The 25,294-nt window shown below is 30.1% G+C and overlaps 5 protein-coding genes across 7 annotated transcripts; 2 read left to right on the top strand and 3 right to left on the bottom strand.

Moving 5' to 3' along the window:
- Positions 1–23: 23 nt before the first annotated feature.
- Positions 24–2,670, top strand: PIG-A (phosphatidylinositol glycan anchor biosynthesis class A). Its single transcript, XM_047063197.2, has 4 exons — positions 24–1,073; positions 1,147–1,602; positions 1,671–1,795; positions 1,871–2,670. The coding sequence occupies exons 1-4, from the start codon at positions 1,060–1,062 to the stop codon at positions 2,647–2,649; spliced, it is 1,374 nt and encodes a 457-aa protein (XP_046919153.2). The 5' UTR covers positions 24–1,059; the 3' UTR covers positions 2,650–2,670.
- On the bottom strand, positions 61–1,018 carry LOC124499311 ((3R)-3-hydroxyacyl-CoA dehydrogenase). Its single transcript, XM_047063199.2, has one exon. It carries the CDS (start codon positions 1,016–1,018, stop codon positions 143–145), a length of 876 nt encoding a protein of 291 aa, XP_046919155.2. The 3' UTR covers positions 61–142.
- On the bottom strand, positions 2,463–4,009 carry LOC124499310 (ELMO domain-containing protein 2). Its single transcript, XM_047063198.2, has 4 exons — positions 3,675–4,009; positions 3,457–3,619; positions 2,921–3,387; positions 2,463–2,836 (listed from the first exon to the last, which is right to left on the bottom strand). The coding sequence occupies exons 1-4, from the start codon at positions 3,835–3,837 to the stop codon at positions 2,676–2,678; spliced, it is 954 nt and encodes a 317-aa protein (XP_046919154.1). The 5' UTR covers positions 3,838–4,009; the 3' UTR covers positions 2,463–2,675.
- Positions 4,010–6,406: 2,397 nt separating this feature from the next.
- On the top strand, positions 6,407–20,544 carry LOC124499000 (uncharacterized). Its single transcript, XM_075735799.1, has 8 exons — positions 6,407–7,983; positions 10,984–11,854; positions 11,910–12,301; positions 12,376–12,522; positions 12,584–12,778; positions 18,344–18,858; positions 18,929–19,010; positions 19,079–20,544. The coding sequence occupies exons 1-8, from the start codon at positions 7,308–7,310 to the stop codon at positions 20,254–20,256; spliced, it is 4,056 nt and encodes a 1,351-aa protein (XP_075591914.1). The 5' UTR covers positions 6,407–7,307; the 3' UTR covers positions 20,257–20,544.
- Positions 20,545–20,704: 160 nt separating this feature from the next.
- Positions 20,705–25,250, bottom strand: LOC124498998 (uncharacterized). Of its 3 annotated transcripts, XM_075735804.1 has the most exons (5): positions 24,591–25,208; positions 22,976–23,373; positions 22,590–22,866; positions 21,158–22,528; positions 20,705–21,063 (listed from the first exon to the last, which is right to left on the bottom strand). In XM_075735804.1, exons 3-5 carry the CDS (start codon positions 22,699–22,701, stop codon positions 21,023–21,025), a joined length of 1,524 nt encoding a protein of 507 aa, XP_075591919.1. In that variant the 5' UTR covers positions 22,702–22,866; positions 22,976–23,373; positions 24,591–25,208; the 3' UTR covers positions 20,705–21,022. The 3 variants fall into 3 exon arrangements, with proteins under 3 accessions (XP_075591919.1, XP_075591918.1, XP_075591920.1); XM_075735803.1 differs by lacking the exon at positions 22,976–23,373 and having other exon boundaries at positions 24,591–25,250; XM_075735805.1 differs by lacking the exon at positions 22,976–23,373 and having other exon boundaries at positions 22,590–22,718; positions 24,591–25,214.
- Between the last annotated feature and the right edge of the window lie 44 nt (positions 25,251–25,294).

Below are 25,294 nucleotides of genomic sequence, written 5' to 3'. Positions count from 1 at the left end.
GCGTGATCATCATCAATTTCATTTTTCATTTTTTTTTTGTTATATATTTCGGGTCAAGAATTTCGAATCATTTTATTATTTGTATGATGGAAAAAAACTACATGATTAAAAAAAAAAAAATAGTATCGAAAACAAATAAATTTCACATAAAAAGACCACCAGAAATCTGAAGCATAGCACCGGTAATATATGAACTTTCTTTTGAAAGTAAAAATTTTATCGCATCGGCCACTTCTTCTGGTTTTCCCATTCGACCTAATGGTGTTAACAATAACATTCCTTGCATAATATGTTCAGGTACAGTTTCAACTATTGGTGTATCAATGAAACCAGGTATAACGGCATTACAACGAATATTATATTTACCCATTTCTCGTGCTACTGTACGTGTTAAACCTTCGACACCAGCTTTAGCAGCCACATAATTTACTTGTCCCATATTACCGATTTTGGCACTAACACTGGTAAAATTTACAATAGATCCACCATCATTTTTCTTTTTATCGATCATTGTTTTACATGCAATTTGTGTCGTATAAAATGTTCCCTTGAGACTGACATCTAAAACTTGATCAAAATCTTCCGGTTTCATATCGATCATCCATCCATCTTTTGTGATACCAGCTGAATTTACTAACAAAGTTACGACCTCATCGGATCCATATGTTTTGTTCACCGATTCAAACATTGATTTGATTGAATCCAATTTTGCAACATCCACTTCGACAGCTACATGTTGTCCGCCATTCATCGATGTAATTGTTTCTTGTGCACTTTTTACATTACGATCGGCCACAATAACCGAAGCATTTTCTTTTGCCAATAATTTACATACAGCACGTCCAATTCCTGATCCACCACCAGTTACAATAGCTATTCTATTGGCAAACATTATTTCAAAATTACAGCTATTGATTTTCGATCGATCGATCGATTGATATTGATGGACTATATTCAACAAATAGGTACACCAGAAAAAAAAAAAAAAAATTAGGACACAATCACGTGATGGAGCCATTCAAAAAGTCATAATACTCATCAATCTAATCATGATGCATCATGTATCGAATTTGGTAAGATAAATTTTTATTCATTTTGAAAATAAATTCAAATTTTTTTTTTTTTGGTTGGTTTATTTTTATCAAGTATGGCATCGGATTTTTTCCATCCAAACATCGGTGGTGTCGAAAGTCATGTCTATCAATTATCACAGCGATTTCTACGAAAAGGACATAAAGTAATTGTCATAACGCATGCATATGATGATCGTGTCGGTATTCGTTATATGACATCTGGCCTAAAAGTTTATTATCTACCATTTTTAGTCATCTATAATCAATGTACATTGCCAACATTATTCACCAGTTTTCCTATTGTTCGTTATATTCTTATACGTGAACAAATCAACATTGTTCATGGCCATTCAGCTTTTTCTGCATTAGCACATGAAGTTATGTTTCATGCAAAAACATTAGGATTGAAAACAGTATTTACTGATCATTCGTTATTTGGTTTTGCTGATTCAAGTGCAATTATAACGAATAAATTATTGAAAGTGATGCTTTCAGTATGTAATCGTGTTATTTGTGTTTCTCATACAGGGTGAGTGCCGGTTTCAATCATCAAATTTATCTAATCCTCATAAATAATGGACATTTTTTTTTCTTTAGTAAAGAAAATACAGCACTACGAGCAGGTGTTGATCCAAATCGAATATTTGTGATACCACATCCAGTGGATACGGATGTATTTCGTCCATTATCGACGGCTAATCAAATTAATAAAAGTGATAAATGTAAGTTGTTGTTTTTTTTGGGGGGCGAGGCTCTGGTGAAAATTCCTAATGAATTTACTTCAATTTCATATATAGTGACTATCGTTGTACTATCACGATTAGTTTATCGTAAAGGTATTGATTTACTTGCTGCTGTCATTCCACAAATATGTCGACAATATCCTTCGATTAAATTTTTGATCGGTGGTGAAGGACCAAAACGTATAGTATTAGAGGAGGTAATCGAACGACATTCATTACAGAATCGTGTTACATTAGTTGGTCATGTAAATCCGGAAAAAGTTCGTGATGTTATGGTTCAAGGTGATATATTCCTGAATTGTTCATTAACCGAAGCCTTTTGTATTGCAATAATCGAAGCTACTGCCTGTGGACTACAAGTTGTAAGCACAAAAGTTGGTGGCGTTCCTGAAGTTTTACCTGAAGAATTAATCTGGTTTGCTGAACCTTCTGTTGAAGGTATTTATAATGGTATGGTTCGTGCCATTAATGATAGAAAGCGCGGCAAAATTATTGCACCAGAAAAATCACATGAAATGGTTAAAAATTTTTATCAATGGGATGATATATTGGAACGAATAACATTTGTTTATGAATCAGTGGAATCTGATCCAATCGAAACAATTGATGAAAGGATACAAAAATTTTGGAATTTTGACTTTCCAACCGGAATGTTTTTTCTATTCCTAACAATTGTTTGTCATTTTTTATTCAAATTATACTCTTATTTTGAACCAGAATCCTATATTGAATTGGTACCGGAATTTGATTATAATGGAATGAGAAAAACTACAATTAATAATAATAATAACAATAACAATGATGATGATGATGATAATAAATTCAACAAATAATAATTTTTTTTATATCAATAATATGACTAGATTGTTTCCAAATATGGATCCCAATGAAACATTGAACGATCATCATTTAATTTTTCAATAACGGCAGCTTCAAATTTATCTCGAATATGACTAAATTCCATTACTGAACTTGGTTTCGAACGAATCCAAAGTTTATCGAATGAAACGAATAAATAGGCTAATAATAATTGTTTTTATATGTTTTCATGTAAAGAATTTAGAATTAGAATTAATCTATCTGAAAAAAATTAATGATACATACCATAGATTTTATGAAAATCTTCAATCACATAAAGTCTGGTTTCAGAATTGAATAAATGTGTTTGAAGATGATTCATACGTAATAGATTCAGCGCTAAATGAGTGATATTTATACCAACAGCAGCAAATGGATAACCATATGTTGGATGTAATGAATGTGATAGAATATTTCGTGCATATTCACCAAATACTGTGGCAAAAAACACTAAATTCTCCAACGATAATAGACCCATACCACGAAAATCTGTACTAGGATCGTTGCCTTGAAAACCAATCTCGGTCCATTGTTTACTGATCAATCCATCAAGTTTACGATCAGGACATAGATTTTCCCATAATGTTTCCAATAATTTTCTATGCGATTTATTATCCGAATCAAATGCGATGGCTCGTAATCGATCTAATCGTGCAATCAATTGCCGATAGCCATATATTTGTACCAAACAAATTCGATAAGGTTGAGTGAAACTGTAAAATTTAAAAAACAAAACAAAATTAGATCAATTGAATTGTGATTAATTAATTCTACTCATATACTCGACATGAATATTGGTGTTGATACATTTAGTGACCAATGTGGCTTCTACAGCTTTTTCAACAATTTCCCAACGATTAACCAATTGATCAGCCAATGCAATACCGGTTAATTCGGTATCAATTTTCTGTAATACTGGTGATTTAGATAGCTTCAATGATTGTTCTAAATGAATTACATTATTTAATATCAATCAAATTCAATTACTACACATACATACCCACTGATTTTGATCGATAAGCATTCGAATAATCAGCCGAATAACAAATTCTTTGCAATTCACATAATCCAGTTGTTTTACGTAAAAAACCTTTGAGTAATTTACGAAAAAAGAAATAGATTGTTGTCAATAGAAGATTATAAAGCTGTCCAATTATGTACATTTTTTTTCGGTGGCTAATTCAGATTGAAGAATAAGGAGAATCCGCAGAATTTATGATGTTTTGTTTTATTATTTTGTTGTTGTCAGATTGGTTTTCATTTCATTTTTTTTTTGTCACCTGTTTCCAAGCGACGGCTATATCGACACTTGAATCGATAAAAGTGGAAAGAAAAAATTTTTGAATTTTTTTTTCCACACAAACAAACAAACAAACATTCTTTTTTTTACCAACTTTTTGTGTGTGTGTTTGGCAAGATAAATTTCTTTTCCACCATTATCTAATCATTTATCATTCATATTTTTTTCGATCGATAAAACGTCATCATTACTGTATTCTTTTTTTTCTATTTCTTTTTCTCTTTCCTGGTTTCCATGTCTACAACAACGATCGACATTATTATTATTATGAGCAATACTAAAATCAAAATATCTGCAAGTTATAGTCGTCGTCGCCGTGGCCGTCGTCCATTCAAATATACACGATTGTAATTGTGTATGTATTGAATTATTGAAGAAAAAATGAAAGAGAAAAAGAGGACAAAAAAATAATTCGGACAATTGTTGAAAGGTGCCATTTTGAAATGATGATTGTGGACGAAGACTATATATATTTGATTATAATTTTATGTTCTTTCTGTGAATTAAAATTTTGATTGAATTTATTTACTGTATACACAGCAAACATACAATCAAATCAATCAAACTGAAATTGAATTGAATTGATCGAAAATTGACGGACTGAAATATATATAGAAAGAGAGAGAGAGAGAGATGATCACGATCCGAAAAAAAATGATTCCATGCATAGAAATTTTTTTTTCTTTCTTTCTTTCTATCAATATTTTGATTTGATTATCGATTGCTCCTTCGATAATAATAATAATAATGATGATGATGATGATGATGATGGCGGCGATTGTTCGATCAATCGATCGACGGACAATCCAAATTTTTGTTTTCAACTTTTACATTTACTACTACTTCACTCTAAAAATAAATAATACCCCTTCAATTTTAATCAGTTGAAAAATGTTTTTTTTCTCTCTCTCTCTCTCTCTTATCATTCATCGATGATGATGGATGATAATATATGGTTTTTCTTTTCATCATCATCATCATCATGGTGATGGCTGTGGTGATGGTGGTGTTTTTTTGGACATTTCAAGGTGCCAAGAATATTGATTATTCCATTCATTCACACAATCGATTGTCTTCTTTTTTTTAGGTTGAATAAAGGGAATTTTGTTCTTGAACACGAAAAAAATTCTATAATAATATAGATATAGATTGAGCAGATGTTTCGAATGACAATGAATGAATATAAATGTTCATGTTCATGTTCATGTTCATGTTGTTGTTGTCACACGATGATGACAATGACAAATACATTTTTTTTCTATAAATAAATTGAAACGAAAAAAAAAATTCTATTCATTCATCCAGTTGATCGCACAAAAAAAACGCACAATTAAGCAAAAAAAAACATTCGAAATTCAAGGTTTTTTTTCATAGAATTTAAAAAAAAAACAATTTTCGAAATACGCATGGGCGTCGAATTTATTCGAAAAAAATTTTTCAAAAAAAAAATCGAAACAAATTCAGTCATTCTTTGTAAAATACCCACTGATAATGATGATGATGATGGTGGGACCCAAGTCAATGTATATGTACCTTGCGAGTAGTTCATGCAGTTAATTCTATAACTTGCTCAAAACTTTTGGCCCTGTTGCTCTCCCCCTCTCTCTCTCTGTGTGTGTGTGTGTGTGTGTGTGTGTGTGATCAAATGAAAACAACAACAAAACGAAAATTCAAGCATCTTATCTGAATCTTTTGTTTTTTTTTCAACATTTAATTCAACCAACAAACACACACAAAAAAAACTAAACGAAATGATTGCGCGCGACAAGGCGTTACATTACATCATCATATAAGAGGATTTTCGTTCATTTCTATATTTATAAACGGTTTTTTTCATCATCATCATCATCATCATTTCTGGTTTGTTTTTATAACCGAAATAAACATACACACACACACACACACAGAAACACAATAATAATAATCTTGTCCGTTGGCCAAAGTTACAATTTTCGTTCATCGTCGTCGGGATAGCTAGTGTTTTTTTTTTTTTTGTTTCTCGTGTTCAAAGTAAGTTTTTTTTTCGTAATAAACATGTTTGTATGTGATAAACATACACACACACACACACACACACAAAGATTCAATAAAAGTTTTTACTCTTTGCACCAAATACACACAGCATTATAACGGGTGGACTCTTCTTTGCCCGAAAATTTTTTCTTCTTATTGACTCTTTGTGTGTGTATTTGTGAGCAACAAACAACGAAAAAAAAAAGTGTTCATTTTTTTGCAATTTTTTGTTTTGTTTTATTTCTTGTTCCGCAATCTATTTTCGTTGTGACCAGTTGGCACATGCACACACACACACATGAAAACACTGATTGAATCATCGAAAAAAAAACTTTATTCAACTAAAGATTCTGTTTTCATCTTTCTTTTTTTTTTGTTTCATTTTTAACAGTTTTTAATCAATCAAATAATGAAATGAAATGAAATTGAAAAAAAAATGTTTAAATCAAATTCATCAGGATCGCCCATATCACGTTTCGGTTTTCTAAATACGATTGATCCATCACGATCATCATCATCATCGAATCCCGTTTTAACGACACAACAACAACAACAACAACGATCAACAACAACAAACGATAATTTAAATTTATTGACCAACAACACAACTAGATCTTCAAATAATAATAATAATAGTAACCCGTTCAAGATTGGAGTGTCAAAATGTATCCATGATGGAGGTGGTGGTGGTGGTGGTAGCAACGGTAGTAGTATTGGCGAAATTCAAGATAATAATAGCAGTGGTATTGTGATAAATAATGGTCATAAATTTACTAGAAGTATGTCGAACAATAGCAATGATATTGAAGAAAATGGAAGTAGCAATATTAATCTAAAGAATAGAACCCATCCATATAATAACAACAACAACAACAAAACAACAACATCCAACAACAATCATCCAATAGCTGTGGATCATTCAATCGAAAAAATGACAATGTTGATGGTGGTGATGGTGTTGATAAACAGATTCAACCAATACAACAACATTGTATAATACCTACATTATGTTCGAGTGGTTTTAGTAATAATGTTGGTAGTGGCAGGGTAGCATCTTCATTATCATCAACATCAAAAGAATTATTGCAGTGCAACAATAATTGTCCAGTCATCATTAGATCATTGTCCAAACATTATAATTATCAACAACAACAACAACAACAGCAGCAACATCATCATCATAATCAAACAATTAATTCAACGGTTAAAGAAAAATCGTCGACATATAAAATTCATTCACCATCATCATCATCATCACTATCATTAATATCATCGTTGAATGACCAACAACAACAACAACAACGCCTACAGCCAAAACAAATGACCAGTGGCCAAATTTGTAATGTTGATAAATTAGAAACTATTGATCAACAACAACAGCCAAAATCAACATTGAATATTTTTACTGAACAAAACCAACAGCAGCAGCAGCAAAACTTTGGAACATGGACAAAGGATAAATCCGTTAATAATCGAATGATAAACGAACAATTGAATGATAAATTGAATTCGGGTTTATCTGAGCTTCAACAACAAATACCACCGCGACAGCAACAACAACAACAACAAAAGGATACTCATCATCATCATCATTCAAATCTGCCTGTATTGTTCATATCTTCATCACCATCATCGTCATTGTTGAATGTCAATGAAAATCGAAAGAACAGTAACAACAATACAAACAATAAGGAAAGATTTTCAAATCATAATCAACACCATCGACAATTTTTATCAACAACAACAACAACAATAACAGCTACGACTAGACAAATGGTTGATCCTCACGATGATCATGAAGATGATGACAATAATCCTCAACAACAACAACGGCAGCAACAATCAGACAACAATGAAACATTGACAATGATGGATAATAATAATGTTGATGATGAAGATGATAAAATTTTATTGATTAAATCACAATCGCTAAAATTTGAGCCAAATAATCAACATCAGCCACAACAACAACAACAAAAGCCAATAATAAATCAAAGTAAGTCAATTTATCATCTGTTTTTTTTTCTACACACAATTTACATGATAATTCAATTAGTCAAATATTAGTTTTGCTTTCTGTTGTTGATGTGACAGTTCTTGTTCTTTTTTTTTATTTTTTAATCTCGTTCTGGATCATTGAATATTACATCCAATGATGATTATCCACACACACACACACACACACACACACACACACACACACACACACAGTCTATATGGATGTAAAATGGGATTATTTTATTATTTATAGAATCAAATTGTTTGTTTGTTTGATTTGGTTTGATGATAATGTTTGCATTTTTGTTTGAGAGAAGAGAGAAAAACGTTAAAAAAAATCCATGGGCCACATTTTATCATGTTTTTCGATGAAATTATCGTTCAATTTCGGTTGTTTAGGTCATCATCATCATCATCATCGATGATCATGAGAAATAATAATTCAACCGGATAATTTCGATTCGGTTAAATTATCATTTTTATTACCAAAAAAGGGGGAAAAATGTTTAATATCCGATGATTTTTTTTTTGGTATAATGATGATTATTTTCTAATCTAGGTGCCCTGATTTTAATAATGAAATAAAGTAAATATATATCCTTTTAGTTTTAGTTAATTTTTTTTATTGGCTATCATCGAGTTTAGCGATGCCAACCAGGTAGAGTGGTTGAAACCAGGTGATTAATGATAAAATTGCTTTTTTCAATTTATACCCACAGGGTTTAATTTCAATGTTTGATGTTTTTTTATGTTGATTTGATGATGATTTGACCAAGATTTAGACGACTAGTATGGGGTTAAAATTAACATAAATATAAAAAGGTATATGTTTTCGTAATTTTAGTTCATCAGTTAAATATATGGGAAGTTTTCCAAAAAAAAACCAAACAAACAAACAAACTATATTTACAATTTGTCAGCATAAGAAATGGTTTTTTTCTTTCTATTGCTTAGAAAAGCCTACCTGTTTGAAACTTTGCATCACTATTTTTTTTTAAAAAAAAGGTGAGAAAATCATATTTCACAATAATAATAGCATTGCTTCGATTGTTTGTTATTTGTGACATTTGTGATTTGTGACCTTGCTTTAGAAAAAAAAAATTTTTCAATGATGATGATTTTTTTCTCATTGTTTTATTTCCATCCACAGTTGGTGGTGGTGGTGGTGGCTGTAATGTTTACAATTTTGTTGTTGCCGTTGTTGTTGTTGTTGTCATCCATATATCTTATTTGATAAATTTTTTTTTCTTTCTTTCAATCAAAAAATTGTGAATGAAATACTTCCTTGTTTTTTTTATGTAATGTAATAATAACATATACAAGGGTCGTACACAGTTTGTTTTGGTTCGTGATGATACATTTTTAATTTTTTTTCAAGTGTTTACATTGAAAAAAAAACGAATCAAATGTTTATGTGGGTGGTGGTGGTGGTAGAAACAAAACATCATCATCATCATTGGGTGGAGTGTTCATCATCATCATCATCTTTTATGATGATGATAATAATAATAATGGTTACATTTATTTAATAGTTAGGGTTATAACTTTTTTTTTGTTTGTGTTTTGTTTTTGTTTTGTTTGTTTGTCGGTGTATATATAGCGATTATGATGATGATGATGATGATGGGTGGTAAATCTTTTCAATTTTTTTTCCTCCGTTGTTCAAATTAAATCAACAAGTGTGTGTGTTTGATATTTTTTTTTTTTTTTGCTATACACAGAAAAAAAGACGATTCATTTCCTCAATAGATTCAAGTTGTTTTTTTTCCAAACAAGTTTTTTTTTCGCTGCTCTATTGTTTTACAAACACACACACATACACGTGTATATTGATTATGATGATGATGATGATTTGAAATTGATAGAGGATAAGTGTTTGTCTTTTTCGTTGTTGGCACACAGAAAAACATGACTTATATATCATGATGATGAGGTTGTTGAATTTCTCATTTCCTTCATCATCATCATCATCATAAACTGTTTGAACTCAAATCATCTGTAGATGATGATGATGATGATGTGAACTAATTTTAATATTTTTTTTTCCTCATTGATCAATTGATTTTTGATTGATTGATTGATTTTTCGTTGTTGTTGTTGTTCCATTTTTTTTCTACTACGTTTTTAATTTGTCGTTATGTTTTTTGATTCGTTTTTTTTTCATCAATGATTGATTGATTGATTTATTTAGATGAATTTATTTGGGAAAAAAATATGAATTGTAAATTTCTCTCTATCTCTCTTGTTTGAATCGAATGCATAGCAACGACATTCATAATAATTCCGTAATAATCCATGAACACCGTTACCATTACCAATGATCATCAATATCAATCAACCTGACTACAGCTATTTTTTTTCACCATTCAAATGAGAGAAAAAAAAACAATAGCTGCTAATTGTGGTTTAACTTTGATTTTAACGATGATGATGGTAATGGTGATGGAAAAAAAGAAATGGAAAATCTTGTGGGAGTTTATGCTCTCTTTTCATTCATTCATTCATTCATCCATCCATTTCATGACATAATCGTTTCATAAAAAAAAGTCTCAAGTGTGTGTATGTATTCTCTTCAGTAGCGAGACTGGACACTGGAAGAATGTGTGGTGGTGGTGGTCGTCGTCGTTTATTGTTGCTGTTGTTGTTGTAGGTTGTTGAAACTGTTTTGTGTGTCAATTTTCAAAACAAAAAACGAAAAAAAAAAATTCTCCCATCATCATTAATTAATGGTAAGAAAAATGAAATTTTACTTCGAAATGCAATGTCGTTGTTGAATTTGTCTATTTTCTTTTACTGAAAATGGTAAAAAAAAATTTTAAATTAAAGCCCCTTCAGTAATAATAATTAATTGGGAAGGAAGGGATTTTTGTATTTTCTTCACATTTCCAAATTACATAAATCGTGTGTATATGTGTTATCCATCCATCCACACTTTGTTCTCTTTTCATGTGAATATTATATAGATTATAATTCTTGTTTGTTTATTCATTTTTTTCAGATTCATCGAAAATTTCTCGTTCAAGATTGGAATCATCCAAATCATTAGATATGGTCGATGATCAAAAACTTTATGCAAATAATAATAATCACCACCATCATCATAATAATAATAATAATACAACTGCTTCAAGATTACCACGATCACTTACATTATCGTGTAAAAAATTATCAACAAGTCATAATAATTCACCAACTACATCATCATCATCATCATCGATGAAAATTTATGGTGGTGAACCATTTTTTGATGCAATAACCAAAACCAAAACAAAAATGGCTAGTGATCAACATGAACAGAATAATAATATTGACATGAATATAAGTCCAGTAACTAGTACTACAGCATCATTAAGTTTAATATCATCAAATATGAATGATGCAATATTAAATGTCATGAATGATGATGATGATGATGTTGATGATAATGTTGTTGTTGATGATGATGATTATCATGATGATGACAATATTATTGATGTACAACGTGGTCGATTATTAACCGCTATTGATGAATCATCATTATCACCATTGCCAAGTCTGAATTCTATTATAAATTGTGCTGCTAATGAATCTAATGACAATAATTCAACACCAATGAATGGTGTTGAAAACAATAATAATGATGATGATGATGATGCCATTATCATGATGATGACTGATGAAAAATCTGTCGATGAACCTGTTGATGATATGATTATTGAACCACCACCACCACCGCCATCATCATCATCATTATCATTATTATCGTTGAAAAAAGATGAACAACAGCAACAACAACCTGATTCTGTAATTATGGATGATGAAGAATCAGAAGTTTTATCATTAAATTCTATTGATATTATACAAGAAACAAATAATCCAGATTCATTATCATTAAATGGTAATGTTGCTGTTGATGATATTGATGATGATGATGATGAAAAAAACCAATATGACTGAAAAGAAAAATGAATCAAAATCCTTGATGAATAAACGAACAAATAAATCGACAAAATCTACAGAAATTTCGAAAATTAAATCTATTAAACGTTCTACATCATCATCATCATCATCGACTACGACCAAAACATTGTTGAATGTATCAACAGCGTTGATGAAAACACAATCACATCAGAATCGATTAATAACAAAAAAATCTGTTACAGCTACACGTAATAATATTGATTATCTGAATAGGAAAAATTTTCAATCAAAAAATGGCAATAATAATTGTTTTACTAGTAGTAGTAAACCTTGTTCGACAAATGTATCTCGTTGCACAACACCAGCACTGTCAGAAACCGATTCAGTTTGTTCATCATTGTCGACAACAACAAATCGTAAGTAACCAAAGTTACCAAAAAGTAACCTTCAAAATTTTAATTTTTGTTTTTTTCTATTCTTTTTTTTCTAGCTACAAGAACTAAACGTTCAACAAAAATGTTGACCAATTCTGTACAGAATGTTAATAATAAACGGCCATATTCTTCCAATATCCGGAATGTTCATCATGTTCACCAAAATCGTACAATAACTACAAATCATTCGCATCCAAAAATTGGTATTTATTTTTTTGGAAACAAAAAAAATTGATTTTTCATTCATTTATTACATTTCATTAGTGAATAATACAAACGATGCAAATGGTGGTGGTGGTGGTGGTGTTGGTGGTGGAATGAAAAAAAGCACCACATATACTCGTTTAACACAAACAAATGTTACATCATCATCATCGACAACACGAAAAGAAAATGTCAATCCATTGATAATGAATACGAATGATATGATAATTACTGGAACCGGATCCAACATCACTGGTATGTAGAATTTATATGCATTGTGTGTGTGTGTATGTGAATGTGAAATCTAGAAATGTGTATCGAGATATCATATCAATTCAATTCAATGAAACAAGCATCAATCATTTGTAAATGTAATTTCAATCTATTGTTCTCTGTTTAATTTTTATAAATTTGATTGATTTGATGTATTTTCAAATCAAAATAATAGGTAATTTGGTTGTTTGACAGTTTTTTCTTCAGGTCTTCAACTCTTTATTGTCTTTATTGTCTATACAGATAGTGTACAGATATTGATTTGTTTATATTTTCATTGATGATGATGAAGATGATTATTATATAACCTGTGTTGTCATTTTATTTATTGGAATGTCAAAAAAAAATTTGTTTATCAATAACAAATATATGCTGTGTGTGTGGGATATACATTCAAGCGTTTAGCCTGATTTACATTGATGATGGTGATAATAAAAATGATTAAAGAACAATTATCACCATCATAATCATCATCATCATCATCATTTATGCTTCACTTATTTAATAATGAAGCCTAATGATGATAGATATGGCAAGCAAGCAAGCAAACAAGTAGCAGCAGCAACAGTAATGTTCCAAGGAAAAAAAATGAATGAATGAAGGATAATTATGCAACAGTGTCTCATTTCTTGTGTATGTTTCATTTTTCAAAACTAATAATAATCTAAAAAAAAAAAATTTCAAAATCCATTTTAACTGACACACAATATATTCTTGTTGTTTGTTAGTGTAAGTAGCCATTTATTATTTAGGTTACGTATATAATAAAGTTGTATATTTCTTTAACCGAGATTCGATTATGATACGATGATGATGATGATGATGATATCTGGGCTAGCTAGTGATACGTTTTTTTTTGTTCATTGATAAATTATATCTCATTACAAACGACAAAGACGACGACGACACACATTTTAGATTTTGTCCGACTTTTTCTTTTCGTCAAATTCTTTCCATTTTGTACAATTATTGATGGATTGGCTTGTGTACGTGTGGAAAGAAATTGGAAAAATTTATAGATGGATGTGGATGTAAATGTTTTGATTTTTTTTCGCAAAAAAAAACAAAATTCAAAAAAAAAGAAAAATTTTTATGACATTGTAACTGGTACAGTTGTGGTCATATTTTGATAAATTCAACACAAATTTTGATGATGATGATGATAGTGTGTATGTATATATGGTGTTTATGTGAAACATGGTGATATGGATGTTTTCTTTTTTTTCTTGTTGTCGAGGAAACAAGAAATTTTTTTTTGATGACATTGAAATTTTATTTCATTTCATTTTTTATTGTATTTTTTTTTATCATTGATTCTGATTAATTCCCACACACACACACACGCACACACTAAATATTGTAAATTGAAATTTCAAAATTTCTTTTTTTTTATCTTTCCAATTCATTTCATTCAACAAAAGCAACAGATATCTAGTTAGCCAATAACTGTGTGTGTGTGTGTGGTGATCGATCAATTTGTGTGTGTAAGATTCGAAAATTTAATTTAATTTCATTTTCAATGATTTGATTGAATGAAAATTTCCTTGATTTTAATGGGGAAAAAAATGCTCATTTCATGATTGTCGGCATTTTTTTCCTTTTTCATCATCATCATCATCACCATTACCATAGATTTCATGATGATACATGACATGACATGTTTCCTGAGTTTAGTTTTTTATTTTTGCTTATTTAAGCCATTTTTTCCCTTGATAATCATCATTTAGATCACTAATATACATGGGGGGGTGGTGGTGGTGATGGCATCTTTGTATTCGACCTCGATTTTGTTTGCTTGCTTGCTTGCTTTTATTTTGTCTTTGTAATTGACCGCCATTTAATTATTGACTTGGTGATAATTGACGAAAAATTTCCGAAATACCTATGTTATTGTGTGTGTGTGTGTGCAACAAACAATAACAATAACAACAACGAAAACAAAAACGGCAAAATCACATTCATACGACTTTTTTTGTGTGTGTGTTTTTGATATGTGAAATTATAATTTTGTCATCCGGGTTCGGAATTAATTATCCGAAGTTTTTTTTATATATATATAAATACATGACATTATTTTTTGTTTCTGGTGTGGAGAATCGTGTGTGTATTTTATTTTTTTTCAACCAAAATTATAATGTTGTATGACAGAGACAGTATCCTCATTTGTTTTTTTTTGTTCTCAATCTCAATTTTCTTGTAAACAACCGCAATAAATAACGTCTTTCTCTGATGTAATCTTATATATATATCGTATATATGCGTCTTGTGTTTTTTTTTTTTTTGTTTAATTCATCAATTTTGTTTCGTTTTTTTTTTTTTGATTGATGCCATGATTGAATATATCGGATTTGTTTTGCTGAGGGGGAATGCAAGCCAAAAAATTTTGTCATATCAAATAATGCAAATGGCAATGCATTCAGTAATTCAATTCATTGAAAAAAAAACTACAAATGATGATGATGATGATGAAGAAGAAGATTACTCAACAAGATTTTTTTTATTGTTTGTTTCCACTCTTGTTGTTGTTGTTGTCCCGTTATTTATTTTTGTTAGTTAGTTAGTTCGTTGTATTTTTATATTTATATAAAAATGGAAATGAACATTGATTCAAGTTTCATGCCATGTATTATAATAATTTTTTTCATGTCGGCTGTTTGTTTGTTGGATAATTTAGCTCATCATCATGAAGATTCGTTTACCTTGTATATATTTTATCATTCGTTAGCATCATTTGTGTGTGTGCGTGTTTATGTCCAAAATTATTATGTGAAAATTTGATTTCTTTTTTTGTGTTTTCGTTGTCGTATTCCATTCATTCATTCATTCATTCATTCTTTGAATGTTTGTTTGTTGCAAAGATTTTTTTTCTTCTCTTTTCAAATGTGTGTGTGTAACCACAAACTTATTTCTCAACAACAAAACCATAAGGCCAAAAAAAAATTTTTTTTCTATTTCTTCGTTGTGTTTGTGTGTGTGCGCGCGCGTGTTCATAGGCTTTTCGATTCGTATTGAGCGGTTATAATTTGTGAATTTTTGATTTTTGATTTTCATTTGCCCCTTTTCTCCTTTTTGACCATCATCATCATCACCATAATTCAAGAGTCAAATAAAGAAGAAAACCACCGCTTGATAATTTTTGCAAAATAAATTTACATCATCTTCGTTGTTGTTTTTTTTTTGAATTTCAGATCAAATTTTTTCTTCTGCATTTTGTTCGTTTATATTATAACCACTTATAACCTTTAGTCTGTCAGTTTCTGCGTGTTTATTTAAATTTTTTTTTTGTTTATGTGTGTGTGTTTATAACCTTATTTTTTTCATCATTAAAAATTGAAATTCCAATCAATTTTCTCCTTTTTCCGCCCATTTGATTGAGAAATTACCTGATGATGATAATACTTCCGTACACATACACACACACACACACCGGTTGCATAACCTTTTTTAATCAGATCAAAAAAAAACGAAACACAGAGAAAGAAAAAATTAATTTGAATGTGAGACAAAACAGAAAAAAAATTTATGTTTGTGTGTTTGGCCATCAAACTAAACTGATGAAATGTTGTGTGTGTGTGTGTGTGTGCGTGTTTGTAAATATCAATGATATCGTGAATAAATAAATCTCACATGATCACACACAATATCATCCATTTTTTTTCACTTTCAACGTTTTTTTCGTGTTTACTATATTATCATCTGATATATTGATTGATTGATTGATTTATTGATCTCTTTTTTGTTGTTGTTGTTGTTGTTGCTTATCAGTTTAGTGTTGAAAGAGGCAATGGAAAAGTAAAGAGAACAGAAATTTTTTTTTCTTTTTTCTGCTAGTGTTTTTTTTTTGTTTTCATTTTACTGCGACATTTCTTTGTATACTTTTTTTTATGTTTATGTTTGACATTTGTTCCTTGCATTTGTTAATTTTTGTTTTTCTTTCGTACAAATTTTTTTCTCTCATTTTCTCCATTCTCTCATCCATTCATTCATTTGTTTTATATTCGTCAATGATAATGATAATATCATATATGTGTACCATTGTTGTTGTTTTTTTTTTTACTTCATTTTGGATTGTCAATTTTCGTTTTATCTTGTTTTTTTTGTCATTTGATAACTTTGGTTTTCTCTTTCATACAATTTTTTTTTCTTCTTCCCATTGTCCATTTGTATACATTGACAAAGTTCTAGTTCAACAATCTTTTCTAATGATCATTGATACCAAACAAAGCAAACATTTAACTGATTCATTCATTTGAATATGTTTTTTGATTCTGTTTTTCTTTGACCAAAAATTCACACACACACATTTTATTGTTGTTTTTGGTCAAGAAATAGAATTGTTTTTTTTTGTGTGTGTGTGTGAATTGAGACCTGATTTTTAATGTGAATTTCCCTATAAATATGTGTGTCGGTAGATAGATGTGAACAGATGATAATTACATCATCATGCATATTAAATGGAATCGTAATCTAGACGGTGTTAATCAACACCGGCCCCAATCATCATCATCATTATCATCCACAATAACATTATCAACGACAATGAATGATTCAAACCATTCGACGAATGTAGCTAATGATGATCATAGTCAACAATATTCACAGCCAATGATGAATAATAATAATAAAATTACTGTAATGACAAAAATTTTAACTAAAAAACAACAAAAATCCATCAAATATAATGATGATGATGACGATACAGTACCGTCTTTATTTCATTTTCCATCCAATTCTCCTTCTTCGTCATCACCAAATTCGTTTATCTATACGAATCGTTTTCATACATCAAAAGGTGGTAGTGCCATGATGAACACATTGATCGGTTTATTCTGTTTTCGTAATGAACAACAACATTTTATTAATAGTAAAACTAATACAGCCATTAATAATAATGATGATTCGAAATTAATTGAAATGAAAAACGATATTTTGATTGATAAATTGATGAATGAACATTGTGAAAATGATCATAATGACGATGATGATGATGGTGATGAATTTGATTCGGTTACATCATCATCGATAACTACCAGTGAAGATAGTGCATATAGTTCAACACCATCATCATCGAATGATTCTACAAATGAATCATTTCCATTGACAAAAGTATTGGTTAGATTTATTGATGATGAACCATGTCGTACACCAATTGTGATTGCAAAAAATAACAACATGACATCGGTCACCGCTACGGATAAAGCAAATAAAACTTTACATGGAATTTTACGTTTACGTAATTGTAGTCATTCATCGAATAAATCATCATCATCATCATCATCGACAATGAAAACATCAAACCAATTCAGTGATGAAATCCGATCATCATCATCATTATCAAAACGTGTACATTTCGCTAAACCATTACATACATTTACATTGTATAGTTTATCCTAATTTAAATATTATATATACAGGTGAATTTGATTGATATCTCGATACTTCGTTGTGTTGTGCACACACAAACACACACACACAGATGTTTAATTTTTTTCAAATGTTTTCGTTAATTTTTTTCTCACTTATAATAAATCTTTTTCATCACCACAGGTAAAAATCCTCGATCATTTGCAAAGCCAACGGCAAGTTATTTACGAAAAGCAACAACAAACAATGTTGCAACGCGACAAACATCTTCCGCATTATCCAATAATGGAACGACCAATGGTATTGTATCGGCTTCTTCATCATCATCATCGATTCCATCTTCGGTAACCAAGACAGCTAGTTTGAATAATAAATCAAATGTTGGTAATGGATCATCGTCCACTGCATTCACTGCAAAACGATCACCAACCATCACATTATTGAATTCATTGGCCCAATCAAATGCAAGAAGTACATCAAATTCTGCAAATTCATCACGCCGTTCTTCGATTGCATCGCCAACAAAACCACAAGTTAATCTAAATTCAAGTAAAAAAGATATACTACAGCAGCTACAATATTACGAAAATCTTTGCTATGATCGATTACAATTGATTGAAAAGAAAGCACTGGAATTGAAACAATTAAGCTCAAAAACGAATGGTTTTTTAACACTTTTTTCATTTCTTTTAACGGAGGTAATTATTATTTTTTTGAAATTAATTTCTTATTACTAATTTGTTTCATGTTTCTCAAAAAAATAAACAGTATCGGCCATTTGATACGCCAAAATTAAGAGCCGAATTATTGGCCGCACATCAAAAATGTAGCAATTTACATCGAGATTATGGTAAATGGACCACATTTTATTGATTTCATGATTTTTAATCTTTTTTTTTGCTTTTTCAAAAATTATAGAACTGGCCAAAGAAATCACCAATCAAAAACAGACTGAAATAAATCTATTGATGACCAATGTTGATGAATTGAACAATGTTATTGAAGATCAAAAAGTGAAAATTGTTTCAATTGAAAATCATTATATTGGATTGAAACAAGCAGCTGAATCATTTGATGATGAACGTAAACGTCTTCAAAATGAATTACAAGAAACACAAGATGAATGTACGAATGAAAAAGAGATTCGTGTTGATCTGGAAAAACGTTTAGAAAAAGCCGAAGGATTATTAAAATCTGATCGAAAATATAGAGAATTGAAGGAAAAAATTTCAAATTATGAAAAAGAAGTTGATTCATTGAATGTTGTTGTCGATATGAAAACACAACGAATTCGTTATCTTGAAAGTGAAAAAATGCGTACCGAATTAGAATTAGCCGATTATGAACAGCTGAAAGAATCATATCAACAATTACAACGAGAAAATGAAGCCTTAACCGAAGCTCTGGGAATGAAAGCAAGAAAGAATGCCGAACAAAGTAGAGAATTGGATATATTACGAACCGAATTGAAACGTGAAACAAATGAACGCAAACGTTTGGCTGCTCGTTATGATACATTGGAATTTCAATTTAATGAAAGTAGAGATATGTTGACCAGTATGAATGCTATGCTTAATGAAGAATCGATGAAAAATGCTGAAACCGATGAAACAGTATTTTTTACACCGATGCAATCATCTAATAATTCGAATTTCGTTGAATCATCACGAAAATCTCGACCCGGATCGAATAGTAATGCAGTTCGACAGCTTTTTTCCACACCGTTAATGTCTGATCCTCAATTCAAATCTCGTTATCATTTTCAACATCAGGATCCGGCATCGGATGCATCTCATCGATTACCAGAAGTTGTTTTGAGTAGCATAAAGTCATCTAACTGTCGGTCATTTCATAATAAACGAAATGCGTCAATATCGGAAACAAATACGGCTACAAATGGCCATCAATCATCATCATCATCATTTCATCAATCAACGAAAATTCATACACATACTCATCATAATCCTCATCCTCATCCTCATCACCATCATAATAATAATAATCACCATCATCAAGATATTGATCCAATTTCCACCGATTCATCATTGGCATCTTCGAATAGTGAGGAACGGGAAAGTAATAGATTTTCCGAATAACACAATGATGATGATGATGATATACCCTTTTTTATTTCGTTTTCTTTGCAACTAAATTGATTCTTTGTGATCATTCAAAACAATTGTAAAAGGAGGTTGCCTAGTCACATATAGAATTGCAACCTTCTCTTGTTTAACACTTGAAACGCCCAATAATTTAGTTTTTAGCTATGTATGTGGTATATGACACACACATTTCATTAAGTGTTATACTTTTTTTACAATACATTGATTACATACATTCCTTGTTCTTAAAGTTACATAATTAAAAAAATTGTTATTTTAATCTTATGTATGTCCAATGAGCCTGGTCTACATTCTGCAAATTGTTAAATAATTAACAAGAATTGCCGAATTACTTGAATTTTTTTGAAACAGGTGCTGCCATCTATTGACCTAAATTATCAACATTACAAACCTAAATGGATCATGCGAACAAAAAGTTCTGTTGAACGTGTGTCAAATGAGATATTTTTATTCCAAACAAAAAAAAAAAAAAATTAATTAGGATCCATCAATTGTGGAACAAAAAAAAGAGAGAGAGAAAAATGCAATAAAGAGATAGAGAAAAAGCAATAAAAATAAATGAATCCATCAATGAATGAATAGCAAAATAAGTTAACAATAGTATTGAGAAAAGTAGAAAAGAAAAAACAAATAAAACAATATTTCGTGGTATGTATTCAAAAATATAAATTTTCTTCTTCTTCCTCACATCTTCCTCTCTTTGTTGCTGCTGCTGTTTGTTTTTCCAACTTCAAATTGTTCAGTCATCACTATCACTTTCACTAAGTTGCAAATCTTGACCTAAATTTTTTTTCAAAATGAATCAAAACAAAACAAAAAGATTAGAAATCAATTATAATCGATAATCGGTGATGAATATTTATTTTATACTTACTTAATTGGCTCAATTTAGGCATTGAATTAAAAACTATTGAATTATTATTATTATTGGCTTTTGAATTATCGACTATTGAATGATCATTGTTTGATGACAATACAGCAGCAGCCGTTGTTGCTGCTGCCGTCGTCCTTTTCATTGATGACATTTTTTTGAATGACTTTTTATTTTTACCATCGTCATCATCGGATGATGATGAATCGGAATCTTCAGAAAGTGTTAATGCCTTACTACCGCTTGCAGCTGTTATATTTTTCTTGTCATGATCTATGGAACAATCATTAAATATTGGTGTAGACAATGCAGCAACAAATGATGGCATGGAAGGTGCAGCTACTGCTGATGATGATGTTGTGGAACGTTGTTGTTGGCCGATATTAGATGATGATGATGACGATAAAAGACCAGATGATTTTGTTGATGATAATTTATTCACCTTTTTATTTATTATACCATCATCATCATCATTATCACTAAAATGATCACTTGAACTATCACCATCATCCGAATCGCTTGAATCACTGGAAGATAATTCGGAAAGACAATTATTGTTATTCATTGTCTTTTTATTATTACTACTACTGTTGTTGTTGTTGTTGGTAGAATAATTTGATTTCGATTTAATAATATCCGGTGGATCAGGCATTTTAATTTTCCATTCATGATTATTAATATCATTATTTTGGTGATGATGATGATGAGAATTCTTGTTATTAACCAATTTCGTATGATTATTATTTGTAGTATTGAATACCGGCATTGATGGCGGACTGATTGTGCTATTATTCATTTTATTATTATTGGCTGATAATTCATTTGACCTTATGGATGAACTAGTAGTAGTAGAATTGTAAGTATTGGTAGTTCCATTCGATAATGATGGCGATGTTTTTTTGGCAAAATTTTGCTGCTGCTGTTGTTGTCCACCATTGTTGGTCAACAAAGAATTTTTGTGCATCATTTTTTTATCCGTATTGTTAATTTTGTTGCTATTGACCTGAGTAATGTTTGATGAAGATGATGATGAATTGCCATTTAAATGATTAAAATTATTGTTTGCCATTCCAGTCGTTTGTTTACTATTCAAAACCAATGATGATGAAGATGTTTTTCCATTCCTATCTTCTTGTCGTAATCTTGCCTTTTTTACAATCATACTTTGGTTAAGTCTTTCCAGCGTTATATCACCAGTTTCATTATTTATAATAAGTACACATTCTTTTTGATGAGGTTTTCTTTGGCCTTGATAAACAGATTCATTCGTACCAGATCCTTCCACATTTGGCATCGTAATTGTCACCTTTCCATTTTCGCCAAAATCCATTGACGATTCTTGATTCGGATCGATCGATGCTGGAACAAAGTCATCTATCACGAATAATAAATTCATTAACAAAATAAAAATGCAAAAATCATCATCACAACTTACATCTGATTGTATGAAACACTGTATTAGCATCGTCGGTAAAAAACGATTGTCCAATCTTTAATTCCCGAGGTTGTGAGCCAAATTTATGTGCAAAATCTGCTAACGCACTCATAGTCAAGCCCGAAGGCTCTGTATATTTTTTACACAGCAAAAAAAATAAAACAATAAATCAGCCAATATTGGCACTGGTAATAAATAATCGACGTATCGATGGAATCACAAATCAGGCACAGATGATATCCTTTTTTCCAAACGTAAGGTGAAAGTCAAAAAAAAACTAAAAAAAAAACAAAAAAAAATTAAACAATCAATGATGGTGACTAATATTTTGAAACAATGTTCCACATTAAAGAGAGAAAGAGATTATGTTTGTGTATTCGCATTACTTTTTTTTCTTCAGTCCAACAAAAGTCCGTGGCCAATATAGCAGTAATTTGAATTTTTTTTTGTTTTGTTTTTCTCTCTCAAAACATTTTCTTTCTCTTTAATTCGTCTTTCATGTTTCACCCACATTGAATAAATGGATTTTATTTCATTTTTCCTCAAAGATTAATTCAAATTGTTGTTGTTGTTGTTGTTGCTGAATCAAAAGATAATATTCGGATATTTTTTTCCAGATATTGTTTTATTTTATTCAGGAAAAGAGAAACGAAACGATTGAAAGAGGAAGGGAGAAAAAAAATTTACAACAAACTGCTGTTTTATTACACTTGTGTTGAACTAGATTTTGTGTCGTGAAAATTTTTTTTTGCCCAGAAAAAAATGATGAATGAGGAAGAGGAAACTTTTTGAAACAAGAAAAAAAAAATAAAATGATGATTATTACGACCGAGAAATGTAATGAATGATGGTTCGAATTACCTATTTCGACATGACTATGAAAAAGAGAAATTTTGAAAAAACAATAAGATTCGAATTTTGGAAAAATGTATTGCACTAATACTGTGTGGGCAAAGAAATTTGACATTTTAATTTTAAAAATATCGATTAAATGTCAATTCATTTCAAAAAATCAATCGTATTTTTTCAATTTTGTACATATCTACAACACAAAAATGATAAAATAGTCGAATTAATATATTTCTGTAACCTTTTTCTATTTAGAATGAGAACAAAATCGAAAAGAAACCTGTTACAAATTTACAAAACACAGTCAGACTGAAAAAAAACAAAAAAATGCGGAAAAGCAATATTTCAAGAATGGAATTTTCTTTTCCTTTGCCGTCTCATCTCTCCATATACTGTATAATAATCATCATCATCATCAACCACGATTGTCTTGTCATCGTCTTAGTCTTCGAGAAGAAAAAAAGATAAAAAAAAATCTCATTTTTCAAAAAGAGAAAAATACAGTAATAACTCACTTAATGCAGGTGTTAAGTTCATAAAAATTGAAAGACCGTTAAACGGTATATTACTGTAGTTTTTTTTACTTCATACACATACACACATTGCATGCAATGAATCTTTACAACAAAAAAAACCAAAATTGAGAGAAAAAAATGTAAAACAAGATTCAGCTTCAAATTTTTCTTTCCTTCTTTTTTTTCACATCAAAAAAAAAAACGACAACCGATGATGATGTTGATTGAAAGTGAAATTGGCACAACACACAGACACAAAACATATGCAACTCGATTAATAAAAAAAAATGGAAAAATAAAATGAAATATTGGATGAAAAAACCAAAAAAAAAAAAAAAAATCCGGAGAAAACCAGACCATCAGAATGATAATCAATGTGTGCTGGTGTAGCAATATAAAAAAAATGATGACATAAAAATGTTGGGACAAAAAAAATATGACTGCTGCTGCTGTAGCTGCTGGTAAGAGGGAGATTATCATCAGGCTGATTAAAATGGAAATAAAAAATTCTGATATCAAAATCTATCTAATAAACTGGTGGTGGACTAATCAAATACACATTATACAGACAAATAGGAGTTAAAACGTTCGAATTAAAATTTACACATTCGATTATTTCAAAATTGGAAAAACGTACCTTTTCTTGCCTATGGAATGTTGAACACCACAAATCAATTTATGAAGAGAAAAAAAATAATTTTTAAATTGAAACAAAATTATTAAATATGCGATATTGAATTGTTACGATTCGTTTCACTTTGTTATTAATTGTTGTTGTCGTCGTCGTCGTTGTTGTAGTTATTTTTCGAATGATGAATGGCTTTAAATGTTTTCGTTTGTTTGTCGTTGTAAATCGAGATAAACGGCGAGAAAAAAAAAGAAGAATGAGAAAGGAGAAAAACAAACAAAATGATGATGATGATGATGACGAAATGAAAAAAATATTTGCCGATTTTTTTTTCTTGATTTAAAAAAAAACTTTATTCATTTCATTACAATTACAATTACAATCAATGATGATGATGATGTTTTCTTCCAAAACGATGAAAAAAAAATTCTTTTCGAATGTTTTTTTTTTTGGATATTTTTTACGGCGTGGTTGATGATGGTGGTGCTGCTGCTGGTGGACACAAACAAACAAACAAACAAACAAAAATCAAATATGAAAATTGTCGAAATTTTTTTTTCTTTTTTTACAATTTGGCAATTTGGCAAATGTGTTTGCTGTGTGTGTTGTGTGGGCAAATATACAAAGTCGAAACACACACACACACACACACAACACACAGAGACCATCATCGTAATATTTCAATGTACATGCACATGTATGCATTTTTTTTT

The sequence above is a fragment of the Dermatophagoides farinae genome, chromosome 2 (assembly GCF_024713945.1).
Source record: "Dermatophagoides farinae isolate YC_2012a chromosome 2, ASM2471394v1, whole genome shotgun sequence".
Lineage (NCBI taxonomy): Eukaryota > Metazoa > Arthropoda > Arachnida > Sarcoptiformes > Pyroglyphidae > Dermatophagoides > Dermatophagoides farinae.
Note: the sequence above shows the minus strand (reverse complement) of the source record. Positions and strands in the feature narration are given on the sequence as shown.

Bases quoted from the DNA above. Each gene is read 5' to 3' on its own strand.
- LOC124499311 (XM_047063199.2), bottom strand. From the start codon at position 1,018: ATGGCTCCATCACGTGATTGTGTCCTAATTTTTTTTTTTTTTTTCTGG.
- PIG-A (XM_047063197.2), top strand. The intron at 1,603-1,670 runs GTGAGTGCCGGT...TTTTTTCTTTAG, and splicing joins ATTTGTGTTTCTCATACAGG to TAAAGAAAATACAGCACTAC. The intron at 1,796-1,870 runs GTAAGTTGTTGT...TTTCATATATAG, and splicing joins AATTAATAAAAGTGATAAAT to TGACTATCGTTGTACTATCA.
- LOC124499310 (XM_047063198.2), bottom strand. From the start codon at position 3,837: ATGTACATAATTGGACAGCTTTATAATCTTCTATTGACAACAATCTAT. The intron at 3,388-3,456 runs GTATATGAGTAG...TAAATTTTACAG, and splicing joins AACACCAATATTCATGTCGA to TTTCACTCAACCTTATCGAA. The intron at 2,837-2,920 runs GTATGTATCATT...AATTATTATTAG, and splicing joins AGATTTTCATAAAATCTATG to CCTATTTATTCGTTTCATTC.
- LOC124499000 (XM_075735799.1), top strand. From the start codon at position 7,308: ATGACCAGTGGCCAAATTTGTAATGTTGATAAATTAGAAACTATTGAT. The intron at 12,523-12,583 runs GTATTTATTTTT...ACATTTCATTAG, and splicing joins TCATTCGCATCCAAAAATTG to TGAATAATACAAACGATGCA. The intron at 19,011-19,078 runs GTAAATGGACCA...CAAAAATTATAG, and splicing joins CAATTTACATCGAGATTATG to AACTGGCCAAAGAAATCACC.
- LOC124498998 (XM_075735803.1), bottom strand. From the start codon at position 22,701: ATGAGTGCGTTAGCAGATTTTGCACATAAATTTGGCTCACAACCTCGG. The intron at 22,529-22,589 runs GTAAGTTGTGAT...TATTCGTGATAG, and splicing joins AGTGTTTCATACAATCAGAT to ATGACTTTGTTCCAGCATCG. The intron at 21,064-21,157 runs GTAAGTATAAAA...AAAAAAATTTAG, and splicing joins GCCTAAATTGAGCCAATTAA to GTCAAGATTTGCAACTTAGT.